The sequence below is a fragment of the Gymnoscopelus microlampas genome, assembly GCF_963454915.1.
Source record: "Gymnoscopelus microlampas genome assembly, chromosome: 17".
Lineage (NCBI taxonomy): Eukaryota > Metazoa > Chordata > Actinopteri > Myctophiformes > Myctophidae > Gymnoscopelus > Gymnoscopelus microlampas.
In genome coordinates, this window is record NC_139954.1 from 12,982,124 (window position 1) to 13,000,455 (window position 18,332).

The following is an 18,332-nucleotide window of genomic DNA, read 5'->3' on the forward strand; positions in this document are numbered from 1 at the left end:
AATGATGCAATTAGTTTTATGATTGACTGTGAAGCCTGGCTCCAAACAGCAATACAGTATGATATATGGGAAAATATCATGGCATGCATAAACAGTTGGGCTACATGCAGTGGTATATATTGTCTGGTCATTCTGAAACAGTTCAGGTTCATTTTTAGAGTCTTGCTTAACTTTTTGATGTGCTTATCAAATTTGAGCTGAGAGTCAAGAGTGACTCCCAAAAATTTGAAATCACTGACTTCCTCAATTTCCCTGGACCCCAACTGTAGACCCACTGGTGTAACAGAGTGTTTCCAGTGAGCCAACATGCACAATATCAGCACCCTGACTCTGTTTGACCAGAATGGAACAGAGCCTTCATTAGTATCATTGGTAACACCTGTGAATGTCTTCATAGTATGGCTGTGAATAGAGCCTATTGATTATGCACGCGTCTGACTCGCAGTAGGAGGACGAAGGAGCTATACAGGTAAAGTCACTACACACAGCTTTGCCATTTGAAACTTGGCCAAGAAAGAATTCAGCAGTAATTCACACACCAAAAAGGCAATGAATGTTATTCCTAGTGGAGATTGAGAATACGATTTAAACTTCATGGCTTCCTCGAAGGCCAGACTCTATTACAGCACCCAGGGAGCAGTCTTAGCCCTGAAACATGAGTATCATCATGACATGGCGCTACTTTTTCCTGTTTTTTGAAATGTTTACAGTTACAACCCGGAATCTACTGAAACGTTCAGATTTCAAATTTAAAGTGCCGACCCCACGGCCACGGACGTAACAAGTTAAAACGCCCCAGTCTAAGTATCCGTATCTTCCGTATTGTTCAATAATAAGCATTTTACGCCTATCGGCGGCCATTCTTTCATAGTTATGTTGTATCAGAGTGCAGTACACCTCCCAAACGATAGGGTCACTTAGTTGAAAGCATATGCAGAAAATTCTAAGAAAATAGCCACCGATCGGATTAAAATGCTTTTTGTTGAACAATACGAAAGATACGGGTACTTAGACCCTGGCGTTTCAACTTGTTACATCCATGGCCGTGGGGTCAGTACTTTATATTTGAAATCTGAACGTTTATGTAGATGTACGAGTTGTAAATGTAGAAATGTCAAAACCCAGGAAAAAGTAGCGCCATGACGCTTGTGACAGACGAGCGTCATGTGAACCATGGCTAGGCGAGTGACTTCATCCTTCCAGCCTCTAAAAAGGATATGGGAAAAAGATTTAAATGTAATTATGTAATGTAACTTTTGGCAAACAATTCATGCTTTAATCGAAACAAATTTTAAGATGACTAACTGAGGAAACCTCCTCTTTTGTACCTCTTAGGAGTTGACTTAAATGTAATTATGAGCTCTCCACACAGAAAAATGTTTGATTTGATTAGATTTTTGGCAAATGTATTTACATTTTATGGAAGACTGATAATATTCCAAATGAACATATGTAGATGGCCCAAATAATGTCTCTGTTACCCCTGGGGAGGCTTAAATATGAAATGCAGAGGTATTTTTGGAGGTATGGTCCCCCTTTTTGGACTTTATGGAAGAGATTAATTGATTCAGACTGGTTCAAGATCTTTATTTAGGCTGGTTTATTATGATTTAAGTGACATACAGGGGGCACCGCTGATTTCTGGCCTGCGTCTCATTGTTCGGATGTGGGAGGATTGGGTTGGCGGGGTGGCGTTGCCCCGTCCCATAGTACTGGGCATAAGAATTGTGCCCGGTGGTGTGGGTTGAGGTTTTTGGCATCTCCTGTCCGTGGCGGGGGGCTGCAGGGGCGTGGGGCCCTCCTCGGCGCTGCACATTGTTGTCCTCCTCTCATCGGGGTGGTGGGGGGTTTTGCGGGGTCCCCCCCTGCCCCATTGGCTTTTACCACTTGATTACTATCTTTTATTCTTTATTTATTTTGTTTGTTTTACTGTCTTTGTTTTGTGTATGATTGAAAAAAAATAAACTAATTTAGTTTTTATAATTTATTTTCCATGTTCAAAGCTTCTACAAAGGAGGGATTCTTGGATTTATTTTTCATCTTCAGGAAACAATAGGTTGCAGATATAGTTGTTATGGTGGCTGCAATGAGCAACGCAAACACTGTGTAAAGTCCAGTCTCGGCATCACCAGGAGAGATTTCCATACCCAGGAAGTGAATTATGTTGTCTTTGTCCACGACAGGGGGTGTGGTTGGTGCACTTGTTACAGGTGGTGCGGTTGGTGCACTTGTTACAGGTGGTGCGGTTGGTGCACTTGTTACAGGTGGTGCGGTTGGTGCACTTGTTACAGGTGGTGCGGTTGGTGCACTGGTTCCTATAAGGGAACAAATAATAATTTTCCAATGAAACACATATTTTTCAAATCTTCTAATACTCTGCATGCTTCCAAGAACACGTGTAACACTTACACTGTAATAACTGACAAGCTACTGTTTTGACTTTATACTGGTATACTTGTATTTAACAAATGACATATAGACCAATCATACCATGAGGGCAAACGGAACAATAAAGATTCATGATCAGCTAATGTATATAAAATAATCATTTGGAGCAAATGTCCTTTCCATCCTCTATCTATTGTAGTTTACCTTCAGGTTCAGGGTTCAGACATTCATGGGGACCTAAAGCTGGATCTGGGAATCCATTGCACGAGATGATGGTTGCATACCGGGCAGCAGAGTTCTTGGCTACGCGTGGAAGGTTAGGGTCTGAGCGGTTGACATAGAAAAGGCCAAATCGCTCAGAGAATCCGGTGGCCCACTCCAGATTGTCCATAAGGGACCAAGCGGTGTATCCACAAACATTGACCCCATCTATTAAGTAAGCTGCAACGAGACAACAAGCATCATCATTTACCTGGAAGAAAGTGATTTGAGCAAACAGTATAGCTGAAATCTGTACTTCAAACAATTTGTGTAAAAAGTGTTTCAAGCTATTTGTGATGCTATGATTTTCTAATAAGAAAAGATAGAATTGACATGCACATCCCAATGTCCAATGCAATGGGTGCTGGACCTTATAGATTCGAGATGAACGATCCACACACCAAATAGTTACATTCTCCGTTCTAATTTATTAGAGCCAGGATTGTCTTCCACTGCTGAAGTGTAAATATGTGTAGTGCCATACTGTACCTTTAAGGGCCTGGTTGATGTATTGTTCATAGAAGTGGCTCCTGTGGACATCGTTGAGATCTATGGGCCCACGCTCTGAGATGCCATTCTCTGTGATAATAATGGGTGGGTTGCCATACTCCTCCTTGATGAAGTTGAGAATCCTCCGGAATCCAAACGGCGACACCTTCAGCCACGAAGAGCCAGAGTCCAGCCAGGTGCGGTCAGCAATTGTTCCTGCACCCCTGATTTAAAATACCGGCATCGAGTAAATTATCTGATTTAATGTGGTCAAGGTGTTGTAAAACCCCAGTACACACTAAATAATAAAATGGCATTAATGGCACCAATTCATTTAGCTCTAGTCATTTATTAGGCCAGGTTCTCTGTACTATACTATGCATAGCAGCCACTGTTTATTTTCTGGTAGGTAGTTTGTTACCTATCGGCGTCATAGTGCTGCAGGTCTCCGTAGTCAACAGGGAACGCCAGGACTGTGGTGTAGTGATTGAAGCCAAAGTAATCATGGGTCCCTTTAATCCTAAGGATCTCTTCACTGGTGAACTCAGGAAGCCTGCAGAGGTCAATTGAAGAAATTACTTTGATTAAAATTCAAAAGCCGAATGTCAAACCTACAGTGGATATGAGACTGCACTGTTTTATTTCAGCTGAACTATCAGCATGACAATATTAGTATAGCATTACACAATAAGGTCCATGAATCGTATGGTAGTGAAGTGGCCATGAGATGTTGAAAATTACAGTTTAGGCTGTTTTGTGTTGGAGAAAAAAGTTGGAGTGGATCAAGATCATCCATTACTTTGAACCCATACAACATCCAGCCTCTTCCCCCTCGTCGTTTCACTTGAACTCATTCTAATAATTATTCATTTACTCACACAAATCTTAATCTTTGAGTGCCATTTCTTTCTTTGTTTTCTTGAGATTGTATATTTACCCATTATATTAACTGTTAACAGACCATTTTACTGTTGATAGATTGTATATTTACTCACTACATTCAATGTTAATAACTGTACATACTGTATAGGCCTACTCAATATTGTAGGCCAATATTGTACAACCTTGAACCCTTGAAAGGTTTGCTGTTTTAACCTGTAAGAGGCTAAATAGAATAAATGACACCGCAAACGTATAATATTTGCCTGGACAACTAATTTCCATCCCTGACATGTGTAAGATTCGCTAGTATCGCTACCCCGGTGCCTCAGTGGCCTTTTGGGTTTTGGTTGTTGTTTTGAGGACAAATAGCCACTACATCCACTGTTGATAGACTGTATATGGGCTTCTATAAGTTCCTGGGTGTTAACTTGCACAACACTGAGGCTGTCGACGGCAAGGAACAGAGCAGGCTGTAATTCCTGAGGAGGCGTACGTCTGTGTGTAGCAGTAGCACCAAATGCATTTTGGGGTCCTTGACATGAAGTTTGAGAACCACTGATATTGAAACAACATAAGGATGTTAGGATTTAGAATGTTTAGAATCCCCCAGAAGCAAAGATTTGAGTTAAAACGGTCGCTTTAAGATATATATATTCAAAGATTTGCACTGATTTTTCATGATTTTTCCCAAAAATTGCAGATCTACAAGCTCATGCTTGTAGATCTGCTATTTTTTTGAATAGCCAAAGAAATCTTAAAATGACACAGATGCGTTCCCGGTCTTAAAGGGTTAGATAATAAAGAAGGCCATTTCCGTCGTTGACCTGTAGGCTACTGGAGCCGCACAGCCTGTTGCCCCCCGGGGGGGGGGGACAAACTCAACTCCATCCTTAAACCCCTCCCATCCACTCTATGATGAGCTGAGGAAGAGGGCGAGCACCTTTAGCCAGAGAAGACCTGGAACGCATCTGTGTCATTTTCAGATTTGAGCTATAAAGCATTATTTTACACTATTCAAAAATAGCAGATATACAAGCTCATAGCGCGGCACCGAGTGCCGCGCTACGAGCTTGTAGATCTGCTATTTTAGAAAAATCGTGAAAATGTGTGCAAATCTTTGAATATATATATTTTTTCAAGCGAACATTTGTAACTCAAATCTTTGCTTCTGGGGGGTCCCTGGAACAAAATATTTTGAGATGGGGGTCCGCGGCCAAATACATATCATTTTGGGGGTCCTTGACATGAAAAAGTTTGAGAACCACTGATTATAATAACATACGTTTTTTCAAAAAACAGTTAGGGTTTAGAAGACATTAGTAAGAATCGGCCTCAGGTCTTAATGGGTTAAAGCGGAGCGGTATACAGACTCTCCTTTGTCCAACAGCTGGCAGACTGTACAATGTATGAGAACTCCTCCCCCCCCCCCCCGCCTTTGTCATCCATAAATCTTGGACTGTGTGTTGAAGAGTTTATCAGACTACTGAACAAACCAGTGTGAGTTTGCTTGCGTGTGAGTGAGTCCCTGATGTGGGGATGTGTGGGTTTGTTTGTGAGTGTGAGTACGAGGTGTGCATGGTTGAGAGAAGGAGTTCAGTGAACAACAGGGTTGCCAGATCTGCTTATTATAATTTCCCCGCAAGATTTTATTTGAAAATAGCCGATCTGCAAGCTCACAATCTCACTTGTAGATCTGCTATTTTCAAATAGCTGATGTATATGTTAAGGTTCTTTTGGGCTGGTTTTCCTAGACCTGGTTGCTTGTTTCTCTCACAGAATCTGGCAACACTATCAGTGAATTGTTGATTGTTGTTTGTATTGTCTCTTGCTTATTTCATGTCATGCTGCTTTAACACCCTTAATTTCCCCCTGGGGATTAATACAGTGTATCTCATTATATTTATTGATAGAATATACAGAACATTATGTCAACTGAACTCACGTCAGACCAGGTGCAGATGGCTAGAGTAAGGGTTCTGGTAGTCCCCCCCCCCCCATCTTATTGTCTCACCTCCCCAACCTTTTTTTATAGTGTTGTTGCTATACATCCTCTCTCTCTCTCTCTCTCTCACTCACTCACTCTCACACACACACACACACACACACACACACACACACACACACACACACACACACACACACACACACACACACACACACACACACACACACACACACACACACACACACACACACACACACACACACACACACACACACACACACACACACACACACACACACAGCACACAGCACACTGTTTCATCATCTTACCTGGACTTTGGGAGGCCGGCAGCTAAACTTCGCTCACGGATGATTGTCTTCATCATATTGCTGTAGTCTCCATTGAATATGGGATGAGCAAACCAGCCAATGTAGAACTGCACCAAAAAGAGAGAGACATCCAACGGTTGACTTGCCTGTCCATTTCATGTTTTATGTTTAGCTGGTGCAAAGAACATGACATGTAACACCGCTTAGAGGTACTTATTTGGTAGAATAGGAAAAACAGAGTTTGCACACTGGCTCATGCTCCCAGAGTTAATCTAATAGATTACCTCCAAGGTGTACGGGGTTTTCCATTTGAGTTTTTACTTCTGTACAAACTTCGTCTTTCAATCACCCATATGTCGGTGTGTGATTTAACCCATTAAGACCTGAGGCCGATTCTTACTACTGTCTTCTAAATCCTAACAGTATCTGAAAAACATATGTTTCTACATCAGTGGTTCTCAAACTCAAGGACCCCCAGAATTATGTGTATTTGGCAAAATATTTTGTTCGAGGGACCCCCAGAAGCGAAGATTTGAGTTAAAATGTTTGCTTTAAAAGAATATAAATATATTGATTTGCACACAGTTTCTCGATTTTTCAAAAATAGCAGATCTACAAGCTCATAGCGCGGCACTCGGTGCCGCGCTATGAGCTTGTAGATCTGCTTTTTTTGAATAGCCCGAAGTGTAAAAATAATGACTTTTTAGCTCAAATCAAAAAATGACACAGATGCTTTCCAGGTATTAATTTGTAGCCAAATACTGTACCTGTACCACACGTCTCGCAGCATCAATGTCCTCCTGCTTGTATGGATTCCTGGGCTCTGACCAGTCAGAGTTGATGGTAATGGAGATGCGTCCACCCTGCTTCGGGCGGTACTTCTCATTGTAGAGGTGCCAGGCCTCCGCATGGGCTTTGATCAGGTTGTGACCAACGATGTAGGGCAGAGTGCCTGGTCTGAAACTGATGCCTGGACATTGATAAGGTGCAAATCCATTAGGGTTCATGTATCAAAAGATATTTCCATGTTAATGGTATTTATTTGCATAATATGCACATTTAGTATTGGCATAATATGCACATTTAGTATTGGCATAATATGCACATTTAGTATTGCCATAATATGCACATTTAGTATTGCCATAATATGCACATTTAGTATTGGCATAATATGCACATTTGATATTGGCATAGAGTACAGAAGTCCTGACGTCACTCGTTCATCCCCAGGTTCGTAAAGTTATTTCGCGTCTCATATAAGAATTGTGGTCCAAAAATAAACAAACTGTCTCGGCGATATTGTCAGGGAGGAGGTTCTGTATCGTTTATGATAGTCAGTCACTTATATTTGATACAGTCTGTTTCTGGCGAAAATGAAACAAATTCGGCGGAAGTAACATTATCATTTTCTCACCGTCAGTTGATGATTCATATCCATAAGAGTCAAACCGCCGGGGTCATTTGTTTATTTTTGGAACACAGTTCTTATTTGACGCGATATTAAATACGTCTATGGGGATTCAGAATGGGGGTGGAAAACCACGAACCAGGTAGACAAACATAGGATGTGTAAATTACATCAGACTTCGGTGCTCTATAATATGCACATTTAGTATTGGCATAATATGCACATTTAGTATTGGCATAATATGCACATTTAGTATTGGCATAATATGCACATTTAGTATTGGCATAATATGCACATTTAGTATTGGCATAAAATGCACATTTAGTATACTGTCCTGTCGTTAACTTAATCAATCGGCCTGCAAAAGTAAAGGAAAGCTGGTACTCAACAATAGTACTGAGAGTACTGTGTACTTGGAGAATACTGTTATCGGTTACATTCAGTCTTTCTACACTTTACCCGGGGCAGCGGCTCCGTAGCCATGGCCCACATTTGCAACGTTGTAGGGCTCGTTTATGGTGATCCATAATTTCACTTTGTGGCCAAGGCGGCTAAATATCAGATCAGCGTAGTCCCTGAATCGGTCGACGGTGGTGATGTTTTCCCAGCCGCCAGCGTCCTGCAGAGCTTGTGGAAGGTCCCAGTGGAAAAGGGTAATCTGTGGGGGGGGGGGGTTATGAAGACAATGGAGAGAAGTAATTAAAGACACACGGTATGTGATGAAATGCAGTACACTACGTCATTGGTTCTGCAAAGTGGGGTCCGGGGACCCCCAGGGGTCCTTGAGGGAGTTCCAGGGGGTCCCCAGCTAAATGATGGATAGTTAGGAAATGGACCCTAATGTTAATGTAACTCAGAGAGTGTACAAATGGAACCAAATGGACCCTGACGGGTCCATTTGGTTCCATTTGTACACTCTCAGAGTTACATTAAAGATGGAGTGCCATGATATTTTCAACCCTAAAACCTGATCATAAGGTATTATTATTATGTAAGGATTTTTTTCAAAAAAAAAAAGTGTACAGAAATTGTTAAAAAAAATGTTTTTGTGGACACGCCTCCAGTTCATTAAGTATGCCTGGTTCTCACCTTAGCACCTCCTCCACCACCTTAGCACCACCCACCTGTCCTAGTCCCTCCTCCTCCTCATGCCCACACCTGTTGTGTTATGATAATGAGGGGGAGGGTATGTTTTTTGGGGGCTCTGTGATGTCACTATGCCCCTGTTTTTGGATTGGCACGTTTGACTCTCAAGGTTTCAGCCTCCAGGAAAAAACTCCAAATAGTCAGAGAAGACATGAAACACCATAAAACCACCAGCGGGGGCCTTAATGAAGTTCTATCAACCTCATAGACACATGAAAAACAGAAAAAGTGCAAAACCATGGCACCACCTCTTTAACATTGATTGAACAATATGAATTGGGGTCCCAGAGATATAAATGCCATTAGATGGGGGTCCGTAGCCCTAATGCATGTCAAACTGGGGGGGGGTCCTTGAAATTAAAATGGTTGAGAATCACTGCTAGAGCCGTAAAAATCTTCTCTTGTGGGGGGTCCCTGGCGTATCTTTTCAAATGGGGGGTCCGCGGGCTAATAAGTGTCGATTTGGGGGTCCTTGACATGAAAAAGTTTGAGAACCACTGCACTACGTGGTCAATCTGTAGTTGATTATATATATATATATCTTTTTTTTATATGTCAGCAGTTAAACCTACTTGAGGTTTGATATTGGCAGCAAGCAGTCCATCCACCAGTCTGCAGTAGTAGTCGAGTCCGGCCTCATTGATGTGTCTGGTGGTTCCATCGGGGAGCACCCTGGGCCAGGAGATGGAGAAACGATAGTGGGTCACCTTCAGCTTCTTCAGCATCGCAACGTCTTCCTCGACCTTGTCGTAGCTGTCACAGGCGATGTCTCCGGTGTCGTCGTTGAACACTCGAAGGGGAGTGTGGGCAAACTTGTCCCAGATACTGAGGCCTTTTCCGTGTGCCCTCCACCCCCCCTCAATCTGAAAGTTATGTCAAATTATAATTAAGATTACAATACTGTTAATGCTTTCTTTAAATAATTCATCTTACGTTATTGAAAGAGGGATGCTTTTTTTTTTAAATCATTCATCATTGAATGAATTTGGGATATTTGGATAATGTTTTTGTTTAGTGTAAGTAGGAGATGGACACTTAAATCATAAGGTCACCCCAAAAAAGGGGGAAATACATCTGACAAGTAATCTCAATCTCAAGTAGTCACACCTGGTAAGATGCTGTTGCTGTACTCCATATGAAATCCTTGCGGAAGTGTCCATACAGAGGCTTTTCATCAGCGGGCCTTGGGAAGCCATTGTCCTTAATGACTTGATAGTAGTAGTGAGCTGAGTATTTTGGCGTCCTTGGACGGTTTGGGTTTGTGAAGTCCACATGATGAAGTCCAAAGCCTACCGAGTATCCACTGAGCCACTCGAATGAATCCATGAGAGATACAGCCGTGTATCCTCTCACCTTAACACCATCCAGGTCATAGGCTATGCATGGACACACAAGCAATTATTGTGAAAAAAGTGAGATATTCCAAAAGCAATATTCAAATAATTTTTGAGTAGGCAATGGATAAAATGTAATCATTTTATCATTAACCCATTAAGACCGGGGACGCATCTGTGTCATTTTTAGATTTCTTTGGCTATTCAAAAATAGCAGATATACAAGCTCATAGCGTGGCACCGAGTGTCACGCTACAAGCTTGTAGATCTGCTATTAAAAAAAAAACTTTTTTAAAATATATATATACATTCAAAGATTTGCAAAAAAATTCATGGTATAAAAAAAAGGAAAATAGCAGATCTACAAGCTCATAGTGCCGCGCTACGAGCTTGTAGATCTGCTATTTTTGAATAGCCCAAAGTGTAAAGCAATGGTTAAAGTGGTTACACGCAGATGCATTCCCGGCTTTAATGGGTTAAAAGTGTTCTAAATATGTGTCTGGCTATTGACCTTTTAGCGCCTCATCAATATATGTCTTGTAGTAGAATACTCTTGCGGAGTCGTCCCATGTGGTCGTTCTTTCTGTAGCGACCCCATTCTCTGTGACGTAAATCTCTGGATTTCCGTACTCCTCTTTGATCCAGTTGAGGAGCCTTCTCAAGCCCCATGCTACAGCTCGCTGGTTATCGATGCCGGTGGTTGGCGAGTCACTTTCCTCTGCTTCTGATAAGTCCCGGTCATAGTCATAAGACTGAGGAGAAAGCCTGGTGGTTGCATGCCCCACTATCTTTGTAGTGTAATGGTTTATACAAAAGATGTCTGCAGTCCCCCTGATGTAGGCCTTCTCCTCTTCGGTGAAGGACGGTAGTCTGGATTGTGGAAGACCTTGGAGTTCACTCTTGTTTCCAACTTGCCACTTCATTGCATCCGGATAGTCACCGTTTTTAAAAATAGGATGTGCAAACCAGCCAAGCTGGAACTGCAAAGCACGATCAGCCGCAACTATTTCTCGATGCATGTTGACATCTTTGGGTTCAATCCAGTCAGCGTTGAGAGCAATAGACACCAAACCATGCTGGGTTTTGCGATACTTCTCATCATACGTGTGGTAGGCCTTAGCGTGTGCCTTTAGAAGGTTGTGAGCTACTCTGTACGGTGCATCCCCTGGCTTCTTCACGTTTGGTGGGATCTGTCCGAGTCCATAACCTGACCATGCGATTGTATGGGGTTGGTTGAAGGTCGTCCAAAACTTTACTCTGTCTCCAAAGGTGGCAAAGCAGAAGTCACAGTAGTCATTGAAGATGTCAATCATATCAACATTGTCCCAGCCACCAAGGTTTTGCAAAGCCTGAGGAAGGTCCCAGTGGTAGAGCGTCACCATAGGTGTGATGTTATAAGCAAGGAGACCATCAATAAGTCTGTTATAATAGTCAACACCTTTTTGGTTCAAGGAAGTACGTTGACCATTAGGAAAGATCCGGGACCATGAAAGAGAAAATCTGTAGGATTTCACCTTCAAAGCCCGAAGCATGTACATGTCTTCTTCCAGTCTGTGGTAACTGTCACAGGCTACATCTCCATTAACAATACTGCCAGGTTTGTGGGTGAATGTGTCCCATACACTGGGTCCTTTCCCATCAGCATCCCAGCCACCTTCAATCTGATAAGCCGAGGATGATACTCCCCAAAGGAAACTGTGAGAAAAGGTACCATAATGGTAGAGTTTCCTCGCAAATTTCGACTGGTGCGAGAACTTCTCCCAGACAACCATGGATTTCGATGGAACTTCAGATGGTGGTAGACTAAGCTGGTGCCCGTTTAATTTAAACTCGAATCCTTTAGGGTCGTCATTGTTTTTTGAACTGAACCCATTTTGCCTGATAACTTGAGAGTAGAAGTAGGCAGACTGCTTTGGTGTTCTGGGCCTGTCAGGATCTTCAAAGTTGACATGATGTAGACCAAACCTTTCACTGTAACCTTGTCGCCCCTCAAACCCATCCATGAGTGACTGCACTGTAAAACGCTGAACATCCACTCTGTCGGAGTGTATTGCTAAATATTAAAACAGAAATACAAATATTCAAATCAAATTACAAATTACATTTCTCAATTTCTTCACTGGATATGAATGTTATTTGTTTGTAGCAACAGTGTAAGTCACCTTTCAGCGCCTCATTGATGTAGCTCTTGATGTACTCAGTTCGACTGGTATCATTCAGCGTGTCTCCACTATACTCAGTTGGCATTCCATTGCCAGTTATGTAAACAGGCACTTTAGTAACATTCAGGTACTCTGTTGAAATGTAGTTGAGAAGTCTTCTAAGACCCCACGGTGCTGAATGGATCCAGTCTGACGCTGTGGAGGACCAGGAAGGGTCCGCGTGTGCCTGGTAGTCACCAACGCCCTGAGGTCCAGGTATGCAGCCCCCATCACTGGAGTTGACCAAACGGGACGTATAGTGGTTTAATCCAAAGAAGTCAGCTGTTCCTTTTATCCTCTGGCTCTCTTCTGCAGTGAAGACTGGAAGTCTGGCAGGCTCAGAGAGAGGACACTCCATTATTTTCAGTTCAATCTGATTCTTGAGTACTAGTGGATAATCGCCATCTACAAATATGGGATGGGCAAACCAGCCCAACATAAATTGTAGATATCGATCTGCCGCATTTACATCTTCAATCCTGGAAGCATTGGCAGGTTCAGCCCAGTCTGAATTTAGAGCAATGCCAACTTTCCCTCCTTGCTTCTCCCTGTACTTGTCATTGTATGCATGCCAGGCCTCAGCATGGGACTTGAGCATGGTGTGAGTGACCTATAAAAGCCAAACATAATGGTTACATAACAAACAAGGCTTCCGATATAACAGTGTTGGCACATCTTAAATATTAGCACTCTTACCTGATAGGAGGCAACCACGTAGTCCTTTATTCCAGGGGGATGCACACCTGTTCCATACCCAGCATGACTCACTACCCAGGGACTACTGAAAGTGTTCCAGGTCTTCACTCTATCCCCAAACCTAGAGAAGCAGAAGTCTGCATAGTCCTTGAAGGCTTCAATAATGGACGCATTGGTCCATCCACCATAGGCCTGCAGTGCCTGAGGCAGATCCCAGTGGTGTAGGGTGACAACTGGTTCTATACCAGACTCAATGAGAGCATTGATCAATTTGTCATAGTAAAGAACCCCTTTCTCAGAATGGCTCCCCCGGTGACCATAGGGGTAAATACGGGCCCAGGAAATGGAAAACTGGTAGGTGTTGACAAGGAGCCCTCGAAGGAGGTAGACGTCATAATCTACCTTATGGTAACTGTCACAAGCCAGATCAGCTGTCTGATTGTCAAAGACATTGTTTTCATGACCGAAACGGTCCCAAATGGTCTCTCCCTTCCCATCTTCTGACCAGCCTCCTTCAACCTTGAAGGATTCACTGGAAATGGCCCATTGGAAGTCAGTGGGAAAGGATTCATTCAGAAAGACATCTCTTTCTGATGTGATCTGGGCTCCAAACCTATCCCACACACTCTGGTAACTGTTTTTAATGTCTGCCACTCTGCTGCCACTGTAGTCTGGTACCCTGCAGGTGGATGCAACATTATGTGAAACATTGATGCTCTTATTAGACTTGTATATGTTAGAAGTTCTGGATCTATGCATGTTATCACAGTAAACTGTTACCTGGTTGGAGTGTCATCAATGTCCAGCTTACCAAAAATGTCCAACATGTCACACCCCAAAATATTGAGGTCATCATTACGTAGAGCTGTAATTAATACACAACTGAGTTGAGCTATTAGATTAAGTAATAAGTTGAGCTCTCAGCTGAATTCATGAATGTTGAGCTATCACTATAATTCATAACAGAAATGACCTATCAAATGACATTATAACAGAGTTGAGCTATGAGCTGAAGTCATAATAGAGTTGTACTGTCATTTGAATTCATCATAATAGTGCTATAAGATAAATAATGCCACTGATAATGCATACAAGTTCCTATTTGACCTTTCATGGGAACATTTAAACAAGGAACTTGACATCTATTCCCTTTGATAACAGCAAGGAGGCTGTATTATTGTGCTGTAAAAGTTTATAGTATCAATTAAATAGCGCTTACATGGTGGATCATTTAATCAGATCACGGTTGGTTTAAAAGTTCAGCACAGTCAGCAGTTACCTTGCAAAATGATGCCAAGTGGCTGGAATTCATTGGAGGAGCAACCTTGAATGTTTATCTTGTATAGCAGGATAGAGGTCTCTCCGCTGGATCTCTATAACATACAGTATCAACAGTCATACAGGGTGGGTGCATTGGAGTTTTTTTCTCAACTTGTTTTAGTATAAAAGGTATGTCAACAGTGTCAATAGTTTTGATATATACATTTACATACTGTATATAATTATTATGTATATCAGAATATTTGCCAGTGCAGAAGAATAGCAGCAATTATGAAGACTTTTTTTATGTTTACTGCACCTGCAGGTTTCTCAGTTCCTCTTCAAATCTCGGGGGCGAAGTACAGTCACAATCAATTTGCACAGACAAGAAATCCACCTGAAGGAGAAAAATAAGTCTTTATATATAATGAATGAAACCTAATACATTCAGTGCAGAAACCTATACAAGTGATTTAATTGTGTATTAATTTCGGAATCAATATGAACAATTTGTTTGTATTTAAATGGGGGAGAATATTAGTGAAATGAGTGAACATGTTTTGATGGAAACATTAGTTGATTCATGAATGTTCTGGCAGTTGATAGAATGATCTGCATTATTTCAAGATGGCCATTTGTTTGTAGAACATTCTTGAAAGAACAATCTGTGTAATAGGAAGGCTCACCGCACTTTCAATGTATGAAACATGTATTACAAATATGTACTGCAAAATCTGTGTTACTATGGGAGATTGAGCCATTTTCTCAATGTTAAACCTCTCAGTGTTAAATTAACAGTCCTGATTGACTATGTTGAAATTGTTTTTAACCACTTAAGCCTGAATCATATTTGATGCAAAGGGTTGTGAGAACTTTTGTGAGAGTGTTTGCCAGGGGTCATCACCATGCTTCCTTGTGGTGGACATTTTGGTCAAAATTCCAATTTTGCCGCGGACATACAAAATGAGTGGACAACAATATTACCAGAAACACGCCCATGTAACAGGTCTGTAACTCTGAGGGTGTGCAAATGGAACCAAATGGACCCTTACGGGTCCATTTGGTTCCATTTATACACTCTCAGAGTTATGGTGGTCCTTGCAAATAAAACATTTTAGAACCACTAGTACTAGTAGGACTCCTAATGTGCCGTACATAGTGTCATAGTAAATAAGTGTCATACATATTCTGAAGGAAACCTGGAGACTTGACATTCAGTTATTGGGTGTTGTGTATCAAAATAAGAACATTATAATGGTGTGTAAATCAAACATTTGCCACGGACAAGACCAAGTCTTTGCCGTGGACACATTTGTCTGTGTACGGACATATTGATGACCCCTGGTGTTTGCCTATAATGACATGCCCAATATAGGGATGCCATGTTTAAAGTGGTCAACCCATTAAGACCTGGAACGCATCTGTGTCACTTAAGATTTCTTTGGCTATTTTTTTGAAAAATCGTGAAAACATTTTTTTATATACTTTTTTCCAAAATGTTAGGATTTAGAAAACTTTTTTTTTTTTAGAACCGGCCTCAGGTCTTAATGGACTTAAAGTGGTTAAAAGACATCATGGTTCTTGTGAAGTGATATTTAAATAAGCAGGCAGACGGTGAGCCATGTCCCTTCTGTAATATTTAAACTGCCGAACTGAGAGATGTAAAAATCATCACTGATTCCCTAACACTCTTTGTGTGTAGATTCATTTGTACTCCAGTACAGGATGCAGCTTACCATGGAGAGACGTTTGATTTGGGTAATAATACTAACATCTCTAGCTCTCAAGCCAATTGACAGACGTCTTCCTGTGAAGAGATAAAAGCCATGAAGAGCACTCTTATCACAATGAACTTCTACCTCTCTCTGTGTGTGTGTGTGTGTGTGTGTGTGTGTGTGTGTGTGTGTGTGTGTGTGTGTGTGTGTGTGTGTGTGTGTGTGTGTGTGTGTGTGTGTGTGTGTGTGTGTGTGTGTGTGTGTGTGTGTGTGTGTGTGTGTGTGTGTGTGTGTGTGTGTGTGTGTGTGTGTGTGTGTGTTGGTTGGATGAAAGGTACAACAGAAGATAGCCATTTCACCATGAAAGTTTGATTCACAGCCTACTGGCAATAGTTTTTATCCCAGATGATGTGGGAATATAGCGAGGGAAATGACAGTTGACAAACAATTTAACACATTTTCGAATATACTGTACATTCTGACAATGTATAGGCATTTAGCACACAAGCTTGTCCACAGTAACTTGCAAAGCAAGATCAGTATATGAACCCTGGTCAACTAACAACATGGTTGAGGGATTATAGTGCTGCGATAACAAGTATGTAAATGGTAAATGGTGCATTTATATAGCGCTTCTATCCGAAGCGCTTTACATTGATTGTGCCATTAACCCGTTCACACACACATTCATACACCGATGACGGAGGAAACCATGCAAGGCACCAACCTGCTCATCGGGAGCAATTAGGGGTTCAGCGTCTTGCTCAAGGACACTTCGACACTAACTCTAGGGGAGCGCCCCAGCCCGGGATCGAACTGGGAACCTTGCAGTTTTCCAGTTCACTCTACCCGGCCACTCTACCCCTGAGCCACTACCGCCCCAACATCTATCTAAACAGCTTCACTATATCGAAAATAATCAACTACACAAAGGCCAAATGTATTTTGGACATTTAAAAAATGATAATATTAGCTCTCTGATCCTCACCACAGTGCTAATGCAAACAATAGAAATGATTTACAGATTCAATATAATGTACAATTATACAGCTAACATTTAAACCAAGAGCTATTTCAATTGCTCAAGAACTCATTCAAGGAGCAAACGTCCTTTATAAATATTAAGTAATATCAAGAAAGTTAACTAATGCAGGATACTATATCTGCGGGGTACAACATTATGAATCCAGATTGGAGCTATAAGCTCCCGCCAAATCAAATACCATTCAATCTTCAGCACTTACTGTACCTTTGTCAGGAAACAAGCGATGGTAGAGCTGGTAGATGTTTCTATTGGCCTGGAGGATATTCTGCAGTGAAAGGGCAGCATCAGGCAGCTCATCTCTCCAGAGTTCATCCAGGTGGCTCAGTGTCACCCAGGAGTGACTCAGTTCTCCAAACTCTTGAAAGGCAAACTCTGCGTACTGCTCAAACACGCTGATGAGCTCTGGGCTTTCCCAGTCACCGTACTTTGACCTGAGAGTTTCTGGTACTGCAGAGTCATGAATGACAACCAAAGGCTGGAGGCCCACTTCCACCAGCTGTTTCATCAGGGTCCGGTAGCAGGTCACCACAGCATGCTGGGGCTGGCTGGGGAGGCCCGTGGGCAGGAGCTGAGACCATGGCAGGAGCACCCTGAAGTGTGTTACTCCCCTGCTCTTGAGATGCTCAAAATAGGCCCTGGATCTTGCTGGTATGGACTCGGTGCAGTCAAAGGCATAATTTGCCCCATTGTCTGAGTTTCTACCTGACTGTCTCATTAACGATCCTGCAAGGAGCATGAACTCCTCTCGTCCACTCACATCACGACCCTGACAACCAAAGAGAGACAAAAGGCAGAGAGAGAGAATCCACCATGGGCCCTTCATCCTGGCTCCCCTAGATGAACTGATATTACCCACCCACAGACAAGCTCTTTAAAGCAATAATGTTTTCCAGTTTGAACTATTGCAACATTACATAATAGATAGGTTATAATACCTACATTATCATATCATTATATGATTATCATGATAGATATCAGATTGAGTTAAATTGCAGGGTTTATTGCCGCTTTGACTATCAGTATAGTCAGAAGGACTCTGGACTCACATGTCAGCTGATAATGGCATCCTAGTAAATTGAAAACATTGTGCTTAGGATCGCATTTTACTCTTGTGCCGGAAACCCATGACATGCACACTATCACTGGCGCTAATATTTGCTTACATATTTCCAACAAATCTAGGCTTAGAAGATTCGTATTTTCTCGCATATCTTATTTGTTCATTGGAGAGTA

At 41.9% G+C, this 18,332-nt stretch overlaps 1 protein-coding gene across 1 annotated transcript; it reads right to left on the reverse strand.

The window, feature by feature from the left end:
* Positions 1–1,977: 1,977 nt before the first annotated feature.
* On the reverse strand, positions 1,978–17,814 carry LOC311064303 (lactase/phlorizin hydrolase-like; the record flags this gene model as incomplete). The annotated part of the gene is made up of 16 exons (XM_084084138.1): positions 1,978–2,195; positions 2,593–2,829; positions 3,139–3,362; positions 3,560–3,691; positions 6,295–6,401; positions 7,062–7,264; positions 8,162–8,360; positions 9,421–9,711; positions 9,956–10,224; positions 10,694–12,235; positions 12,345–12,993; positions 13,080–13,758; positions 13,860–13,944; positions 14,359–14,452; positions 16,076–16,146; positions 17,304–17,814. The coding sequence occupies 16 exons, from the start codon at positions 17,812–17,814 to the stop codon at positions 1,978–1,980; spliced, it is 5,511 nt and encodes a 1,836-aa protein (XP_083940264.1).
* Between the last annotated feature and the right edge of the window lie 518 nt (positions 17,815–18,332).